This window comes from Dasypus novemcinctus, chromosome 3 (assembly GCF_030445035.2).
Source record: "Dasypus novemcinctus isolate mDasNov1 chromosome 3, mDasNov1.1.hap2, whole genome shotgun sequence".
NCBI classification, from domain to species: Eukaryota; Metazoa; Chordata; class Mammalia; order Cingulata; family Dasypodidae; genus Dasypus; species Dasypus novemcinctus.
Window position 1 is genome coordinate 152,150,041 of NC_080675.1, and position 21,228 is coordinate 152,171,268.

Consider the following 21,228-nt stretch of genomic DNA (forward strand, 5'->3'; position numbering starts at 1 on the left):
AAAATGTATATCCTGCTGTATTCGGGTATAATGATCTGTATATGTCTATTAGATCCAGCTCCTCTAATATACTGTTCAAATATTTTGTTCCTTTAGTGATTGTCTTTTGAGATGTTCTGTCCAGAGTTGATAGCGGTGTATTAAAATCTCCCACTATAATTGTAGATGCATCTATTCTTTCACTTAGTTTTTCCAGTGTTTGCCTCATGTATTTGGAGGCACCCTTGTTAGGAGCATAACTATTTATGATTGTTTGTTCTTCCTGAGAGATTGTCCCTTTCAGTAATATGTAGTATCCTTCTTTATCTCTCACAATTGTTTCGCATTTAAAGTCTATTTTGTCTGATATTAATATAGCTACTCCTGCCTTTTTTTGGTTATTGTTTGCTTGTAAGATTGTTTTCCAACCATTCACTTTCAGCCTCCATGAATCTCTGGGTCTAAGATGTGTCTCTTGTAGACAGCATATAGATGGGTCATATTTCCTTATCCAGTGTCCCAGTCTGAATCTTTTGATAGGTGAGTTTAATCCAATGACATTAAGTGTTATTACTTTCAAGGAATTATTTATGTTAGCCATATTTCGTTTGGACTTGTGTTTGTCATATTTTGTTTGCTATTTTTCTTCTTCTCTCTTTGTCTTTTTTTGTTGCTCTTACACTCTCCTCCAACTCTGCCTGTCCTGTTTTTCCCTTTTCTTCTTGCAAAACTCCCTTTAGTATTTCTTGAAGGGGAGGTTTCTTGTTGGCATACTCTTTCAATTTCTGTTTATCTGTGAATATTTTGAACTCGCCATCATGTTTGAATGCTAGTTTAGCTGGGTAGAGTATTCTTGGTTGAAAATTTTTTTCTTTTAGTACCTTGACTATATCTTACCACTGCCTTCTTGCCTCCATGGTTTCAGATGAGAAATCAGCACTTAATCTTATGGAGCCTCCCTTGTATGTGATGGTTTTCTTTTCTCTTGCTGCTTTTAGAATTTTCTCTTTATCTTGTACATTGGATAATTTGACAAGTATATGTCTTGGGGTGGGCCTGTTGGGGTTTATGATGTGTGCGGTGCATTGTGCTTCTTGGATATGTACATCTGTCTCTCTCAGTAGATTTGGGAAGTTTTCAGCCTTTATTTCCTGCAACACCTCTTCTGACCCCTTTCCCTTCTCTTCTCCTTCTGGGATGCCTGTAATTCGTATGTTTGTGCGTTTTGCATTGTCATTCTGGTCCCTAAGTCCTAGCTGAATTTTCTCTATCTTTTTATCGATCAATTCTACTATCTGTTCGATTTCCGATGTACTGTCTTCCACATCACTAATTCTCTCCTCTGCCTCTTCTAATCTGCTGCTATTTGCTGTGAGTGTATTTTTGATTTCTTGAACTGTGGTGTTCATTCCCATCATATCTGTTATCTTTTTGCATATGTCTGCAATTTCGTCTCCAGGTGTTTTTTTTCATATTGTTAAACTCTTCCTTTACTTCATTAAGTTTGTCTCTGATATATGTTCTGAGATCTTTAATTACTTGTCCGAAGTTCTGCTCCCCTTCTTGGATTTTGGTTTGTTCATTGGATTCAGCCATGTTTTCCTGATTACTGGTTTGGTTTGTAGTTTTTTGTTGCTTTCTGGTCATCATTTTATCTTGACGGGTTTAATCATTTCCTTAGCTTCTTTGTCTAGTCTTGGGGATTAATTAGCTGTTGTTCTTGCGTAAGTGTTATATCTTCTCTTTGTCACTTTGTTCTTCTTATTCTAATTTCTTGTTGCTGGCTGAGTTCACTTTAACGGAAAATATTAGGGCCAGGGAAAGGCAATCGTGTAAAAAAGTTAAATGTGTAAAGTAGTATTGGTAATAAATGTTAACAGAGCAACAATATGAGATCTGGGAGGATGGATATTAGATTCATGTAAGTTGTGTAGAGTTATAGCAGTAAGTAGAGTACCTATAATGAAGTAGTCAACTGAATATGGGAGGAATATAATATGAATTAAAAAGGCAGTGTTTTCATGAGAGCGGGAAAGAGAAAAGAAAGTAGTATCAAGAGTGGATAAAAGACAGAAAACAAAACAAAGGTATTAGAAATTAAAAGTTAGACAATTTGGGGACCAAAGAAAGGGAGGTGGAATATAGGAGAGACAGTAGATGATAGAGGATATCAAGATGTGGGGGAAAGGGTGTAGTGTAGGTGACCAAAATCAATTCACACAGAAACGGGGAAGTGGAGGATGAGGAAACCCAGCAAATGTGAGGTGTTCCCTGCAGCACCTATTGTATAATTAAGATGAAATAAAATAAGAAGAAAAAGAGGAAAAAGAAAAAAAGAGAAGGAAAAAAAGGGGGGTGGGCAAAAAAAAGGGAGGGAAACAAGCAAGAAACAGAAAAGAAGAAAGAGAAAAACAAAAACAAAAAAAACAACCCCTAAATAAATGAAAACTTACCTTTGGGGATACAATGGGAGGAAAGACTAGAAGATAATGTAATATTAGCAACCAAGACAATAAAAAGAAAAAAGAGAAAAAGGAAAGAAAAGAAAAAAGAAAAAGAAAACGCAAATGCCAAGGGCTAGGACAATCAAGGACCTCAGATGGACCTCAGGGCATGGTGGATTCAGGGATGGGAAGTCTGTGATATTGCAGACTCAAGAGGTGTGAGTCTCTGGGGTGTGGGCCACCGGGGTTTAGAGGACACAGACCTGGCAACCTGAAATCTGGTTAACAGGGAGCGTGGGAGCACCGCAGTGCAACACAGCCTTCAGGGATCCCTGCAGCTGGGTGCCAGCCCTGTGGGGGGGGGGGGGTGGGTCACATCCGCAAACTCTGACCTCTGTGTCAGAAACCCAAAATTCCCCCTCTCACAAGAGTCTCTTCTGTCGCTGTCTCACCAAGTCAACTTCAGGACACCTCCCGCCCTGCAAGCCCCCAAAACAGCCTGCTGGGGATGCCTCTACATTGCAACCAATTTAAGGACTGCCAGCCCTAGGGGGCGGGTCTCTAGCCGGAAGTGCTGATCTCTATGTCAGAAACCCAAAATTCCACACCTCGCAAAAAAATCCTCCATCTCTGTTTCACCTAATCGGCTTCCAGACACCTCCTTCCCTGCAAGGCCCCGAAACAGCCTTCTGGTGATGCCTCTATATTGCAGCCAATTTAAGGACCACTGCAGATTGGCAGCCAGCCCTAGGGGGCGGGGCTTTAGCCAGAAGTGCTGATCTCCATGTCAGAAACCCAGAATTCCACGTCTCGCAAAAAACTCCTACATCTCTGTCTCACCAAATCGGTTTCCAAACACCTCCTGCCCTGCAAGCCCCCGAATAGCCCTCTCAGGGCTTATGAATTCCCCAGCACAGCAGAGCCTCCAGGAATTGCCACTGCCATGCGGCCTGCCCCAGGGGGGAGCGTCCTGTGCGCAGCCCCGATCTCCGTGAAATAGATCCTAAATTCTACCTTTTACACGAATCTTCTCTGTCACCGTCCCACCAAATTGATATCCAGACACCTCCTGCCCTGCAAAACCCTGAAACAGCCTGGTCTTGAAGAATTTCCAACGCTGCCCAGCCGCTACTTTGCAGGAGAGACTATAATGTGCACTCACTCAGACACCATCTTGCCCTGCCTTTCCCCAGTGTATTTTTGATATCTTGGATTGTGCTATTCATAACCATCATATCTGTTATCTTTTTGGTATGTTTTCCTAGTGTTTTCTTAATATCATTAATCTCTCTCTTCACTCATTAATTTTGTCCATGATATTTGTTTGGACAGCTTTGATTAGTTGGTTGATGTTCTGCATTTCTTCCTGGTTTTTAGTTTTTTCATTGGACTGGGTCATGTCTTCCTATTTCTTGGTATGGTTTGTAATTTTTTGTTGCTGTGTGGTCATCTTTTTATCTTGATGGGTTTATTCAGTTGATTAGCTTCTCTCTCTACTCTAAGGTTTTATTTAGTTTCTGTTTTTGTAAGTGTGTTAAGTTTTCTCTTTGACACTTTGTTCTTCTTATTCTCTTTCTTTGCTGTTGTCTATGTTCCTTGAAGGAAAAAGGTTAGGGCCAGAGAAAACCAAAGAGGTAAGAAAAGAAAATGAGTAATAGTAATAACAACAGTAGAAGTTAGAAGAAAAACCATATAAGACCTTGGAAAATGAATATTTAACTCATATAAGCAGTGTTAAGTAATAGGAATAAATAAATGGAGTACCGACAATGAAATTGGAAGCCAAATATAGAAAAGTATATAGAATGAATTAAAAGGCCAGAATGATGAGGAGAGAGGGAAAGAGAAAAGAAAGGATGAAAAGGAAAAAAATTAGTAAAAGAAAGAAAAGAGTAAAAGAATTAGAAATTTTAAAAACAGAAAAATTGAGGACTAAACCAAGAGAGGTAGAATGTAAGAACAACACAGAAAGTGGAAGATAGAAATATGTAGGAAGGAAAAGAGACAGTATTGGTAGACAAAATCAGTATACACAGAAAAGGGGAAATCAAGAAAGAGGAAACACAGCAAGGAAGAAAGAAGCCAGCAGCACCTAATTTTAAAAAGGGGGAGGGCAGTGAGGGGAGAGAAAAGAAAGACAAGGAAAAAAAAGAAAGCAAGCAAGCAAGTGCTCAAACAAAAACTAAAGAAAAACAGCCTTCCCTCTTAGGCCCCTGTGGAGCTTCTCAGGCCTGCCTGTTCATCAATTACCCCGCAGTCTTCCTTCTGCAGGTTTTGAAGCGGGCTTTAGCGAGTAAACTAAGTTAAATTTTGAAACAAAAATAACCTTTTTGTAGGAAAAATAAGAGACCCAAAAGAAGTTAATATATGAAAAATGTCCATGCTTTCCCTGTCGTAATATATCAGCTGGATGTTTGATATCCCGGTGGATCACTAATGTAAGAGGAGCCAGGAATGGAACTAGGGACCTCACATATTCAAGGCAGAAACCCCTCCACTGAGCTAAACTTTCTCATTAGATCAGTTAATTCTTTAGAAACCTATCCAGTGACTTTCTCTTGGGCTTGTTTGTCTCTATGCAGTTGGATAAATTCCTGTTGATTAGAAGTCTGTCCCTGTCCCCTTTTTATTCTTACTTGCTTTCTCTCCCAGGGCAGCAGTACACAGTAGCCTGCATGAGTGTTCCCTTTTGAAATTCAAATGGGATCCTGATGACTTAACTTACAGCAGAAAAAAATTACTCTCAACCCTTGTCTAGACTACCCTCTCCTCTCAGCAGACCCGAAATAGGCTCTTGGAAGCTTATTAAGTGCTTCCTACTGTTCACCTCCCTTAGGGGAATTGAAATTTTGATAGCTTTCAGCACTGGACTAGTCAATTTCCTGTCTCCACCTCCTTCCAGGCCAAGTTTCTCTACCCCAGGGAGGTTAGGTAAATCAGACTTGTTCAGAAGATTTGCCTCTCCCCTCTTCCTGTACCACCTCAAGCCAGCTGGTATGCTCATCATAGCTCAAAAGGGGGTCCAGGTACACAGAAAGGAAATCCCTCTCCACCCTCCCACTCTCGGAAAATGTTTCTTCCAGCTGTGTGACCAGCGGGAGATGGGGCTCCCTGAGGCTTTTTGCCTTGAGGGTGGGGCTTAGCTGTCCCCCAGTTACAACCTCAAGGGCAAGAAACTCAAGGTTTTACCTTGAGCAATTCCTCTCTTTGTGGAGCTCTTTCCAGATCGATGTCCTGAAGCCTCCTGCTCTGTGGTTTCCCAGAACAGTTTACCCAGGCAGCATCTTGCCCCCACTCAGCTATTTTTTGCGAGAGAGATGGTGAGCACACACTTAAATCGACGCCATCTTCTCTTTCTTTTTATTGTTAAAATTTCCTCCTATTATCCTTGTATTTGATAGCATCATTTGTTGTGTTTATTCATTTGTATGTCTTCTATTTTATCTTTTGTTTGTAAATTTTAAAATAATTTTTCCTTGACTTTTATGGCCTAATTTGAGTTTTTAAAATTGTGACTTATGTTGTTCTCTCATGCCTTGTGTCACTTTATGTTTTAGCTTATTTTGAAATAGAAAGCTACATTTTTATCTATTCTGTGCATATCTTTACTGTGTTTTCATTGTATGGTTGTTATTATGCTTATTGTCTTTTTCTTCTGATAACTTTTGCATTTGACCTCGATGCTTTACTATTCTTTTTTTAAAGTGAAGTTAATTTCTTAAGACTTTTAGAAGGAGATGGGTTTCAGGATAGCAATCGTAACTTTTCATAGAGCTCCCTCCTTTATTGCTTTTCTGAAAAATATAGTGGCTTACTTCCGGAAATTTCTGGTTCTCTTTCACTGTCCACTTTTATCTGGGCATGTTTTATCCTTCATCTCTGTTTTCTCTGTTTTACTCAATTTTAATTCCTTCAACAGCAACTTCTACTCTGTGACAGGGCTGTCTGGAAAAGGAGCCCTTGGTGACTCAGTTTCAAGAGTTCATAGGGAATGAACTACACCAGTCCATTCAGAGCACGTTATTGCAGGCACTTTTTACTCACCTGCTACTGGAGTGGGCAAAACATCTTACAGTTTTAGCTGCTGTTATCAGTTTGGTCTGCTGAACTTTCCAATGTATTACTGTTCCTAAATTAGGCTTTTCCTGCTCCCAGATTCATATTTTATCTTGTGGTTTCCCTTTGATTTTTTTTCGAAGACATTGAAACCATGCTGATCTGTTGATAGTTTGTCTTCACCCATTTCTGTTTGGGGTTTTTATGGCAATACCTTGTCACCTAGCTTTGCTATAAATCTTTTCATGGTTTTTGCCTTTGCTGTCTAATTGCTCTCCTGTTTTTATGTGGGCATTCAGAGATTCTAAAACTCTGCTACCACGCCACCGTCATCTCAGAATCCTCCTTCATAAGCATTTTAATGACTATTATTTCTTCATAAATATATATGATAATTTACTCAAGCACTCCCTCAAAGGAGATGTCAGGACTAGAGTTAAAGATTTGAAAATTTTCTGGGCATGAATTAATATTTCAAGTCACTACCCTTGATGACTGAGTTTGTATAAAAAGGAAAAATCTGAGGATAGCTCTGGGACTTCCCAACACTTAGAGGTCAGCATGAGTTGGAGGACCCAGCAAAGAAGATTTAGAAGGAGCAGCCAATGAGTTAAGAGGACAATGTGATGTCTAGAAGCCTAGTAAAGAAAGAGTCTTAGGGAAGAGGAAGTGATCAATAGGACCAACGCTGCACAAACTGATAGTTGGCTGTTGGTGTTGGAGACCTTGAAAAGAACAAATCATTAAAATGGTAAAGGTAAAAGCTGAACTAAAATGGGTTCACGAGTGAAGGAGAGTTAAGAAAATAAAGACATTTTGACGATACGTTTCTTTCAACACATTTTAGGTTTATAAAAGGGTAGTAGCTGGAGGGGGACATTTGGTCAAAGGAAGGTTCTTTTAGATGTTTGAAGAAGAAAGAATTTAAGTGATTTAAGTAGAAAGGAAAAGGTTGATGATGCAGAACAGAGAAGAAATGATTATGTAAATGGTAGAGAAGGAATGGAATCCAGTGTGCAGTTGGAGACATTGGCCCTAGGTAGGAACATGAGGGAGGGAAGCAGGAGGGAAGACAAGAGTATATGGGCACAGGATGGGAGTTTAATATTTGTTTATTGTGTGGGTCTCCACCTACTAAGATAAAACACTATGACAAGATGAACACTTTCATATTCCATAGAAGCATGCCCCAAGTGTGCCCTATCCCACTTATCCCCCCACCCCTGATGCCCTGCAACAGTAACCCTCCCCTGCCATATTTGCCAAAAGAATATTCCCACCATTGTAGTTTTAACCACAGACCTACAAATCCCTTCCTCCAGCCCTCCCCTCAGTTCCATGGATAGTCCAATCCAACCTCCCTACCCTACTCCCCCTCACGTTCCAGTACCATCGAACCCAATCACATCATTGCACCACTATCACCCCCAACCATTGCCCAACCACTCCCTTCCACCTTATCATAGATTTTGCCCATATTGAGCATTGGCTTACCACCCTCTACTACCTTTCTGTCTCCCGGTAACCTATCTTCCAGACTCTAGCTCTTTGAGTCTACTCAATAGGCCCCTGGTAATGTATAATCTATCTGCCATTATGAAATTTACTTTTTCTAGGTATTTTATGTACAGAAGATTATATCATATTTGTCATTTTCTATCTGGCTTATTTCACTCAACATGAAGTCTTCAAGGTTCACCCATGTTGTAGCATGTATTAGAACTTCATTCCTTTTTATAGCTGAATAATATTCCATTGTGTGTGTGTGTGTGTATATATATATATAAATATATATAAATTACGTATATAGTATATATACACCATATTTTGTTTATCCATTTATCTCTTTTTTCTTTATTTTTAAAGGAGCTTTAGTTTACATAAATTTTACAATCAGAAATACAAGGGATTCCCATATATCCCTCTCCCTCCCACACTTTTTCCCATTAACAACATCTTTCATTAATGTGGCACATTTGTAACAATTGCTACTGAGCATGGTCTATAGTTTACATTATGTTTTACACTTTGTACCATACATATGTATCGTAAATTGTATAGGTTTTGACAAAATGTGTAATGGCTTGTATCTGTCACTGCAATATCATGATTCCAATGTCTCAAAAATGCCCCATGTTATACCTATTCACTCTCCCTCCCATCAGAACCTCTTGTGACTTCTGTCTTTATATCAGTATTACAAGTTCTTCCATTACTAGAATATAAGTCTACTTTAGTCCATAGTTTCCACTGTGAACATTGGTGTGCACATACCTGTTCATTTCCCTGCTTTTAATTGTTCTGGGTATAAAGTCCTGCTATGTTCTCAGTTCGAGGAGCAAGAATCTCTGGAGAACATAGGCAGTGCCTAGTAAAAGAAAACAGACAAATATATCAAGCCCTCAATATTATTGCATGTGACTATGAACCTGATTCTTCAAAAACTGAAACTTAGTAGTTACCATTGGTTCCAAGGGGAGAGGGAGGGAAGAATAGAAAAGTGGAATACGGCATTTTTAGGGTATTGGAATTGTTCTGCATGATCTTGCACTGGCAGATACTAGCCATTTTAAATTTTGTCAAAACCTATAAAAGTATACAGGCAAAATGTAAACCACTGACCATGGTTAGTAGCAGTGCTTCAATATTTGTACATCAGTTGTGACAAATATATCATACACATGTGAAATGTATTAATAGGGGAGAGTGGGAGAGCTGGTTGGGTATATGGGAGTCCCCTATATTTTCTATGTGACTTTTCTGTAACCTAAAGCTTCTTTGAAGATAAAGTGGAAAAATAAGACATTGGGGGAACATATAGAAGAAATTGTCACTGTACATAAAAGATAAATCTTATGGTGATGAAAGACAAACTGAAAAGAAAATTTTTTTAATACAATTTTTTTATTTTTGTATTTTATTTGCTATTTGCTTTTTTTTTTTTGGCTTTGGTTTTGGGAGGTTTTAGATTGCAGAAGGATCATAGCTGTGGCAAGGGAGGATCACTGATGCAGGGTGTTGGTGATGGAGTGATGTGTGGGATGGGGTGCACCTGGGGCATGCCTCTAGGGCATATGAATATGTTCAGGTGGTCATGGGGCATTGTCTCGGTGGGTGTAGACCCACACAATAACTGAGAGTATGTTGAATTCCCATCCTGGGAAGTCCTGCTACATTATTAGAACAACAAGAATCCCCCGAGTACATGGGCAGTGCCCAGCGAAGAAGGACAGACCATTATGTCAGGCCCTTGATATTGATGATTGTACTTATGAACCTTGGTCTTATGAGATTGAAACTTAGCCTAGTATTGTATATTGCCTAAGAGTTACTGCCTGAAAGCCTCCTTGTTGCTCAAGTGTGACCTTTCTCTAAGCCAAACTCAGCATATAAACATACTACCTTCACCCTGGCATGGGACATGACTCCCAGGGATGGGCCTCCCTGGCACAGAGGGATTATTACCAAGCACCAACTAGTGCTGTATTTGGAAAAAGACCTTAACCAAAAGTGGGAAATATTAAATACAAATGAGTTTTTATGGCTAAAAGATTTCAAAGTGAGTCAGGAGTTCATTCTAGAGGTTACGTTTATGCACATCTCAGCAGGATCTCATTGACTGCCACAGTAAACAGTGCCTCAAAAAGCAGGGCTTCTGAGGGCTCTAGAGACATCTAGATACTATAGGCAGGGCAGGCAAAGTGGGCCTTACTTTGAAATATATGCTCCCCAGTGTAACAGAGTTAGACTCATTTATAATTTCTCTACACATAGCTCTTCTGCCCCTTTTATTTGATCCTATAATTAGCACTATGCTCATTAAATATTTGTCCCAGGGACTTAAATCTTCGGTCTGTACATATGCCAGTTGAGCCTTGAATCTCAGCTATTTGCAACACCCACTCTCCAGTTCATTGGACTCACCCAGGACAACTAACAAAAGGATGTTGATGGACGATGGGCATCCCAAAAAACAGAGTATCTAAAACTGCAAGCAAAACACTTCCATCTATCTGCCCCAAGGGATCTAAGTGCCTTGCAATCAGAAATAGAATGTGCATCACCATCCCCAAATCCTCAAGATTGAGAAATTTACCTAAGGGGGGAATGCAACTATGGACTAAAGTAGACTTATTATTATTATTATAGCAATGGAAGAACTTGTATCATTGATATAAAGACAGTGGCTGCCAGAGGTTCTGAGAGGAAGTAGGGAAGAATAGGTATAACATGAGGCATTTTTGGGACGTTGGAATTGTCCTGCCTGATATTGCAATGACAGATACAGGCAATTATACATGTTGTCAAACCTGTAAAATTGTGCAGTGCAAAGTATAAACGGTAAACTATAGGTCATGTTTAGTAGCAATGCTTCATCAGTTGTAACGAATATACCACACTAATGAAAGATGTTTTTAATGGGACAAAGTATAGTGGATATATGAGAATCCCTCCCCCTTTTTTAAATGTGACATTTATTTAATTTAAAGCTTCTTTAAAAAAATTTTTTTTAAGGAGTATATTGGCACAGATGCAGATTGGTTGGTTAATTCAGATGTCAGAGGATGTGGAAGTTCTCATTTGAAGGATGCTCTTTTCTACAAATAAGCATGGTCATGAACTGAGAAGGTGGGGAAGGGGAACTAGGGCGTAAGGGAGATTGAGGATTTGAAGAGAAGTTCTGAAATAATTCTTTAGGGAGGTAAACATGTGAATTAACTAGTGTAAGGTGGCTTGACTGCCTAGAAATCCCAGAGCCCACTTAGAATGTAACATCATAAATTTAAAGTGAGAGTAGTCAGCATGGTTTTAATTGTCTATAGCCACTTTAATCTTCTCAGGTATAGGCACTGGTGTAGAAGGCAGAGAAATGAAGTTAAGTTTGATATTTTGCCTTACACTATCAAAAAGGGAGAAGGGAAGGGATTGGGATATATGCAAGGGAATGCGTATGGGCCATAGGGGCATAGTCATGGGCCGTACAATCGAAGATGGATAAGGAGAGAAGTAAGGCCAAACTCTGCTCTAGTCAAACCAAACATCTGCTGCTAGTACCCACATTCTACTTTCTCACCTCTGCCTACATTCTCTGGAATGCCCTTTTTTTTCCTTTCTTTTCTCTTTCTTCTCCTCCACCTCTACCCAACCAAACACACACATACTCAATATCCTTATGTCCAGATTCCACCCATTCTTCAAGAGATAGCAGAAATGGTGCTTCCTTCTTGAAGTTTTCCCTCCTTCCCCCAGTGAACAGTGAACTTGTTTCCCCTTTTGAGCTCCTATTGCATTTTAACTCTCTAATGGGTTCTTATGGCTTGGTGTTATAGTTTTGTGCATCTATTTTACCTCTCCTTCTACACTGTAATTCCCAGAAGACAGGAATTATATTGTTGTATCCTTAGCACTTAGCACAATTAATGCAAATTGCAAGTTTAGTGAGTCAGGGAAAATCTCAAGTAAGACAATTTCTTCAACCTTTTTCAAAGCAATTGTGGAAACCAATCAATATTCATAGAGATTAGTTTTAGCTTCAGCTATATAGTTTTTTATAACTCATTGTAGTCTGCAACTATATTGTTATCATGATTGTTATTATTTATTTATCTTTCAGGAGCATCTGTCCTTGAAGAAGTATATTATTGACATTGTGGTTGAAAGTGCAGCTCCTTCAGAGCCTTTGAAAGATGGAGAAGAGCGGCAAAAAAATAAAAAAAAAGCTAAAAAGATAAAAGCCCGGATGAACTCCAGGTACCTTAAATAACCTTCTTTAATGAATATCCAAAGAAGACTAAAAAAAGAGTTTAAAGTTATTTGCACCAAGAAAGCCTTGACTATAACACTGATGAGCCTAATTTATAGCCACTTTCTTTGATTGAGAAAGAAAACTGCATATCGATCTAAAGCCCTTGCTTTCACCTGTTAAGAGCTCTTCTTATAATTGGATGCCAAGGCCCTGCCAAACTTGTGCCTCCTCCAGCATACAATAGTATGTTTAAGTATGTGTAAACCAAGCCTATTTTTCTTTCCAACTATTGATTTTTAAATGAAGTATTAAAGAAAATCAATAGCAATCAACAAATAGAAGTCTACTGGCTGTAGTGTCAAATCCCATGACTAGGTTTAATCAATTTGGTTGCCTGTCACAACAAGAAAAAGTTTGAGAAATATCTTGACATGGAAAGTGAGTTGTCAGACCTGTAGTTTATCATCAGCCTCCAAAGTGACATGTGAAGATCAGACAGCTATGGTACATCATTACCTCACAAGCTTTGGGCATCATCTGATGACTGATGACTTTGTTTGAAGAGATGAATGTACTTTCTCCTTAATAGATAATCCTCTGCTATTTTGAGGGAAGTAGCCTGAATATGTTGTTTTATTTTATTCCCAAATTTCTCTACAGATGGAGAGGCTTGACCCATGGGTTTACAGAAAAAATAGGACTAGAATAATGGTGAATGTTAGTTATCTCTATAGTTTCCATGTTCAGATCATGCACAACAAGGTATCCATTTCAGTTACAGAATTAATGACTTCAGTGTGCTCATTCAAGCAAATACTTTTTTGATCTTGGTTTTTGAGGTCTCTTCCCACTCCTTTCAAAGAATAATTTTTGCAGTGTATATACTTCAGGGTGTCACTGACCTTTCTTTCTAATTTATACTAAGATCTTGCTGACTCCTAACATTAGAAAGCCATAGAACCTGTTCCTTGGATCTCTTTTCTTCTCTATGTACACATTCCCTTGGCGAACTCAGTTCTGAAGGTTTAAATACTCTCTACTTGCTGGCATCTACCAATTTTATAACTCCAATTTTACTAAAGCTAAGTATGTATACAACACTTCCTTCCCCATCCTGTAATCTTCTCTCTATAATAAATGGATATGCTATTTTAGTTGCTTAGGCTGAAAACCTAAGTGTCAGCCTTGACTTCTCTTTCCCACACTTCACATCTCCAACTTCTAATAATGTTAGCTTTGCTTTAAAATATATTCAGAATCTGACTACTTCTCTCTAATTCTATTTCTCCCGCCTGGTTCAAGCCACAATCTCTGACCTGGATTGTTGCCATAGCAATCCATCTAAGTCTCCTTATTTCTCCCCTTCCCTCTGTGCAGTCTGTTCTATACAGGCCAACCAGAGTGAGCTTGTTGAAATGTAAACCAGATCAGGTCACTTCTGTTTTCAAAACGTCAGAGCTTTTACATTTGAGGTTTCCTTTTTCTGGAAGGCTTTTCTCACATGCATCCAGTGGCTCCCTTACCTCCTTCAACCTTTGCTTATATGTTTTTGTTTTTGTTTTTGTTTTTTGCTTTTTACATAAGTAATGCCTTTTATTAAAGAAAATGTGGAAAATGCAAGTAATCAGGGGGAAAAATACCTATAATTCTGCTGCTTTTGATATTTTGGCATATATACCTTTATCTTTTTGTCGATGTATGATTTATTTAAGTGAAATGTAGAAATCTTAAATGTACAGCTTAAGTTTTGATAAATGCAGATACCCATATAATCCATGCTCCTATAAAAATTTGGAATATTTCCATCACCCCACAAAGCTTTTTTGTGTCTCTTTGCAGTCATTCTCCACCACCCCTCACACCTGGCTTTCTGTCATTATAGATTAGTTTTTTGAATTTTAGAAATTCATACAAATGAAACCACACTTCTGTGGCTGCCTTCTTTTGCTCATTATACTGTTTTTGAGATTTATCTTTGTTATCATGTGTTTCAGTAGTTTGTTCCTTTTTGGTGCCAAATATATCCATTATATGGATAAATCAAAATTTTTATCTGTTTATATGTTGATGGACATTTGGGTTTCTAGTTTGGGGCATTTATAAATAAAGCTCCTGCCAACTCTTTGTGTGGACATACATTTTGAATTTTTGGGGGTAAAAACCTAGAAGTGAAATTGCCAAACTGTTTTCCAGAGTGGTTGCACCATTTTATTTATTTATTTCTCTCCCCTCCCCCCCCCACCCCAGTTGTCTGTTCTCTGTGTCTATTTTGCTGTGACATCTTCTTTGTCCGCTTCTGTTGTTGTCAGCGGCACAGGAATCTGTGTTTCTTTTTGTTGCGTCAGCTCTCCGGGTGTGTGCCACCATTCCTGGGCAGGCTGCGCTTTCTTTCGCACTGAGCAGCGCTCCTTACGGGGCGCACTCCTTGTGCATGGGGCTCCCCTACGCGGGGGACACCCCTGCGTGGCAGGGCACTCCTTGCGCGCGTCAGCACTGCACATGGGCCAGCTCCACACAGGTCAAGGAGGCGCAGGGTTTGAACCGGGGACCTCCCATGTGGTAGACGGACTCCCTAACCACTGGGCCAAGTCTGCTTCCCTGGTTGCACCATTTTATAATCATACTAGCAGCTATGAGAATACCAGTTTTCCCATAATCTTGCCAATACTTGATATTGTTGGTTTTTAAATTTTTATTTAATTCTAATGGGTGTGTAATGGTATCTCCTTGTGGTTATAATTTGCATTTCCCAGTGACAAATGATATTGATCATATTTTCATGTGCTATTTAACCATGCCCTTAAAAAAGGGCAAAAATCTTTATTGAATATTTTTGCCCTTTTTTAAAAATTGCATTGTCATTTTATTTTTGAGTTGTTTATATATTCTGGATACAAGTATTCTGTCAGATAATAGGTATCAAAATTTTTTTCTCACAACTTAAAAAGATCGCCTCCCATATTTTCTTCTAGAATCTTTGTAACACTTGCTTTTACATTTAGGTTTATGACATCTCAAATAAATCAGTGAATATGATATGAAGCATAGGTCCAGGTTTATTTTTCCATATAACTAGCTAGTTCCAGCACAATTTGTTGATGAAGTTTTCTTTTCTAATACACTATTTTGGCACCTTGGTTAAAAAAAAAAGGAATCTATGTTATAATTATTTGAGTTTTTCTGGACGTTCTATTCTATTCCATTGAGCTATTTGTCTGTTTTCCCACTTCAATTAAAAAAAACGAAGCAACCCTATATGGGTGGATCTATTTTTGGACTGTCCAGTTCCATTCCACTGATGTATTTGTTGATCTTCAAGCTGTCTTGATTACAATATCTTTATAGTAAGTTTTGGGATAAAATAGTAGAAGTCTTCCAACTTTGCTTTCCTTTTTTACAGTTTCATATGAATACAATGTTCAGTTTGTAAGTTTCTTTAAAAAAAATGCTTATTGAGATTTCAATTAGGAATGTATTGAATGCGTTTGTTTGAGCTTCTTCAGTTACTCTCAGTAATGTTTTGTAAGTTTCAGGGTGTGGGTCTTAAAAATATTTCATTAAATTTATCCCTAGTATTTTCTGGATTTTGATACTATTGAAATGCTATTTAAAAATTGTATGTTGCTAATATATAATAACCTATCTTAATTTTTTATATTAACCTTGTATCCTGGGACCTTAACAGATTGACTGTGAGCTTTTATAAATTTTCTAAAAGATTTTTTAATGTACATGAAAATGATACCTGATCATAAATACAGTTTCATCTCTTTCCAATTTGTACACCATTTATTTCATTTTACTGTCTTATTGCACCTTACCTTCAGTGAAATGTGAAACAGAAGCATTGGTCCTGATCTTAGTTTTTCACCACTAAAGTGCAACGTTAGCTCTAAGTTTTTTTTGTAGATGTTCTTTATCAGGTTAAGGAAATTTTTTTCAGTTCTTGATTTCCTGAGTTTTTATCATAGATCGATTACATTTTCTCACATGCTTTTTTCTGCATCTATTGAGATAATCATATACTTTTTATTTTATCAATATGGTGTATAATATTTTGTTGATAGTTTTATTAAGATATAATTCACATCCCATACAATTCACCCATTAAATGTATACAGTTCTGTATTAATTTTTGGATGTTAAATTATCTTGTGTTCCTAGAGTAAACCTGCTTGTTCATGTTGTTTTCTATATACTTTTGAATTTAGTTTGCTAAATTTTTTCAAAGGATTTTTGCCTTCACACTCATGATGAAGTAATTTCCTTATAATATTTTCAGTTTTGGTATCAAGAGAAGTCTAGTCTCATTAAATGAGTTGAGAATTGTAGGATATAATTTACCTGTGAAATAATTATTTTTTCCTTCAGTTTTGGTAATTTGTGTCTTTAAAGTAATTTGTCTACTTCATCTAAATTGTTAAATTTCTTAGCGTAAAGTTGTATACAATATTCCATTGTTATTCTTTTAATGCCTGTAGAAACTATTGTGACATATCCCCTCTCATTTCCAAAAATTACAATTTGTATTTTCCTCCTTTTTTCTTTGTTCAGGCTTGCCAGGAATTTATTAATTTTATTAATGTTTTCAAAGAATGAACTTTTGTTGTTATTTAATTTTTTTTCTATTTCATTGATTTAATATTATCTTTATTATATTTTCCTTCTGTTTACTTTGTACATATTTTGCTTTTTTCGTGATTTCTTAAGATAGAAGTTTAGAATAAACATTTGAAACCTTTCTCCTTTTCTAATATGTGCAAGTACAGCTATAAATTTCCCTCCTAACACTAATTTAGCTATGTCCCACATATTTTGATATACTGTTTTTATTTTCAATTCAAAATATTTTCTAATTTCCCTTTTAATTTCTTTGATGGTTACTTAGAAGTGGGTTGCTTAATTTCCACATATTTGGGGACTTTCCAGATACCAAAGGCTTTGATTTCTATTTAATATCCTTTGGGTCAGTGAAGATACTAAAGTAGTTCTCAAACTTTTTGGTTATGGGATCCCCTGTTACACATGTAAAAATTATTGAGGACCCCAAAGAACTCTTGTGTATCTAGTTATATCTATCAATATTTATCATATTAAAAATTAAAACTGAGACATGTAAAAAATTAAATCATTTAAAAAATAATAAGCCTATTTGTTCATATGAATAAGATATTTTGTAAAATGTTAAAATTTAGTAAGAGTAACATTATTATACATTTTTGTAAATTTCTTTAACTACTGGCTTAATGAAAAGAGCTAAATTCTCACATCTGCTTCTGTATTGTCTGTTGTGATATCACATATCATGTAGCTTCAGCTCCGCTAAGATGGTGAGATTAAAACAGTTTTGACCTTGTGGACCCCGGAAAGACTCCCTTGAACCCCCTGTTACCCAGATTATACTCTTTAAGAGTTACTCGCCTAGTACATGATCAATAACTCAATAAATGATAACAATTGATATATTGCTTCAGTAATATGAATCAAATAATAAAAAAAGACAGTGTTTTTCAAACTGTAGTCCTTAGACCACCTACATCAGCACCACCTGATTCTATAGGTAGAGTCTTAGGCTTCATCCTCTTGATTTTGATTCACTTGATTTTAGGTGAGGAGACTACATTTTAACAAGCTCTCGGATGATTCAAATGTACCCAGCAACTTCATACCTACTGTTTACATGAATTTAGAATCATGGAATCTTAGAGCTAGAAGATATCAAGAGTTTAGCTAGTTCTGTTCCTCCATCTTACAAATGAGGAAAACATAGGCTCAAACAAAAAGGACAGTGACTTTCTACAGGCCATATTTAAAAAAAAAAAAAAAAAAAAAATCCCTACATGAAATAAATAGACCGGTTAAAAAAAGGATCAAAATTAAATGTCAAAGTGTTTATGATGTGGTGGAAGTGTTAGATTGGAGAAACAAATCAGAGATAGATTCAGTAGGTGTCCTGGGAGGAAGAGAGGAAGGAATTGATGGTGACCCTAGAGCATCTAGCTATCTGCTGATTCCTTCAGAGAAATTGAGGCCCAGATGAATATGAATGTGGATGAGTCTACAGTGAGTGGATTTATTTTCTCTAAGGGATGTCCTAGAGGAGGTGGTAAATAGTGTGTCTGTTCGTAAGTCTGTTTAGTGTCTACTTATCCATTTTAATAGAAACATTTGTAAAATAAATCATTTCCTCTAAAAACCTTGCCTTGTGTATGAGGCTGTATAAATCAAACTCTGTTGCCCCCTGGTGGCCATATCTTAACTGGTGAGAATGGTCCTGAGAGTCTCCAAGTATGGCGTAAATGTAGTCTGCTGATCCAAATGTATAAAAATTAAGGTGATAATGTCCAAGAAGATAAACTTGAATAGGGTTGTTTCAAATTATTGCACGCTTTTAATGCTAGTTAGCAGATTGATCATATTCCTTGGGGAGGAACCCTTATGGATAAATAAGGGAATGAATGACATCAGGAGATTAGTGATTTAGGAAGATTTGTCTCTTGTGCTGTGTTGGTAAGATTGAAAACATGGATGGATAGGAGGTTATTTTACTAATCCAGACAAGAAGTTATAAAAAGCTTACGTTGAAGTGTAATGTATAAGGAATTAAGAGAAAAGAAGGTAATCAAGAAACACTTTAATGCAGTATTAACATTTTGATATGTTGATTATTTGAAAAAGAAAATGAAGAATAAAAATAATCTTGAAATTTCAAGCCACGTTACCATTGAAAAATACGGTGATGATGGACGTTGAATGGAAATAATGAGTTTGGTTTTAAAGATAAAAGTAGATGAGGTGAGGTTGAACTTTGTGAAGAGCTCAAAGAGTTTCAAAGTTGGACTGAAGACGAGAATTATATATTTATCATTCATTATAGTATTAAAATTGCAATAGGAAAAATAGATAACTACTATTAAATGGAAGTCAAAGAAGAGAACTTGTGTAAGGAAGTGATAGTTGTAAAATATAGTGACAGAAAAGTCAAAGAGAACAAATACAGAGAAAAAGCCATGTACTTGGTACAAACAGAAGTCAGCGACGATTTTCAACAAAGTGTTTTAAATGTGGTGTATGGATAATATGCATAATTCTATATCAGCTGCTCCATTGCTGGCCTTTGTGCCTTGAATATATGCCTCAGAGAGTTTGCACTTGATGTTCCCTATACCCAGTTTGACCTTCCCCCAGATTGTCCCAGGACTGGTTCCTTCATTTCAGGTTTCATTTTTTTTTTTTTTAAAGATTTATTTATTTATTTAATTCCACCCCCTCACCCGGCTGTCTGTTCTGTGTCTATTTGCTGCATCTTGTTTCTTTGTCCGCTTCTGTTGTCGTCAGCGGCACGGGAAGTGTGGGCGGCGCCATTCCTGGGCAGGCTGTACTTTCCTCCGCGCTGGGCGGCTCTCCTTACAGGGCACACTCCTTGCTCATGGGGCTCTACTACACGGGGGACACCCCTGCGTGGCACGGCACTCCTTGCACGCATCAGCACTGCGCATGGGCCAGCCCCACACAGGTCAAGGAGGCCCGGGGTTTGAACCGTGGACCTCCCATGTGGTAAACGGACTCCCTAACCACTGGGCCAAGTTCGTTTCCCTCAGGTTTCATTTTAAAGGCTTATTTTTCAGAGCCCTTCCATCATTGTGCCCTCTGTAGCTCCACCAACTCCTGAACATACATACATATATCCAGTCAATCTACATCAGTTGCTCTTTTTCTTCATTGCATCTATTATTCTCTGATTGTATCTTGTTATTTTATTATCTCACCTACTGTAAAAGCTCATGTAAGAGCAGAAGGACCTTCTCAACCTTGTTATATATTATATGCTTGATGTGTAATTTTTTTTATTAGAGAAGTTGTATGTTTACAGAACAATAATGCATAAAATACAGGACTCCCATACACCACCCAACCACAAACATTTTGCATTGGTGTGGAACATGTTACAATTCATGATAGCATGCTTTTATAATTATACTATTAAGTAAAATTCATGGTTTAATTTAAGCTTCCTTTTCTGTGTAGTATAGTTCCATGGATGTTTTTAAATTTTTTATTGTGTTAACCATAATATTTCCCCTTTTCATCATACTAAGATATATCTATATATCTATGTCTGTGTCTATATTTATGTCTATATATCTATATTTGTATCAATATCATTTACAATGTGTTGCCAATACCACCATCCATTACCTAGATATAATAGATAGGAACCCTGTATATTTTAAGCATTAACTTTCCGTTCTGTATTCCCACCCCATCTCCTGGTAGCCTATATTCTAGATTCTGACTCTATGAGTTTGCTTATTCAAATTGTTTCAAATCAGTGAGATCATACAATATTTATCCTTTTGTGTTTGGCTTATTTCATTTGACATGAAGTCTTCAGGATTTATGCATGTTGTCTCAGATATCAGGATTACATTCCTTTCGACTGCTGAATTGTATTCCGTTGTATGTATATACCACATTTTATGTATCCTTTCACTGGTTGATGGGCACTTAGGTTGCTTCCATCTTTTGGCAATTGTGAATACTGCTGCTAAAATGTTGGTGTACAAATACTCTGTTTAAGTCCCTGCTTTCAATTCTCCTGGGTATATACCTAGTAGTAGAATTGCCAGGTCATGTGGTAGCTCTCTATATGTTTAGCTTTCTAAGGAACTGCCAAACTATCTTACACAGCGGCTGCACTGTTTTACATTGGCACCAGCAATGAATGCGTGTACCTCTTTCCCAGCATCCTCTCTAAAATTTATTTTCTGGTTGTTTTGTTTTGTTTTTCCTGTAACAGCCACTCTAATGGGTATGAAATGGTTTCTTATTGTGGCCTTTTTTTTTTTTTGCACTTTCAAAAAATTTTATTAGGGAAGTTTCAAGCTTCCAAACAATCATGCATAATGTACGAAATTGCCATACATTACCCCACCGCCAACACCGTGCATTCTTGTGGAACATTTGTTACAAATTATGAAAGAACATATTCAAAATAACACT

General features: G+C 37.4%; 1 protein-coding gene across 6 annotated transcripts in view; it reads left to right on the forward strand.

The window, feature by feature from the left end:
• SCAPER (S-phase cyclin A associated protein in the ER) overlaps nucleotides 1-21,228 on the forward strand; it is a 616,772-nt gene that overhangs the window by 327,056 nt on the left and 268,488 nt on the right. For all 6 annotated transcript variants that reach the window (XM_004468178.4, XM_004468179.4, XM_071214311.1 and 3 more), the window contains one exon: nucleotides 12,094-12,230. In XM_004468178.4, the coding sequence (XP_004468235.1) occupies nucleotides 12,094-12,230 (137 nt within the window). The remainder of the gene's footprint in view (nucleotides 1-12,093; nucleotides 12,231-21,228) is intronic.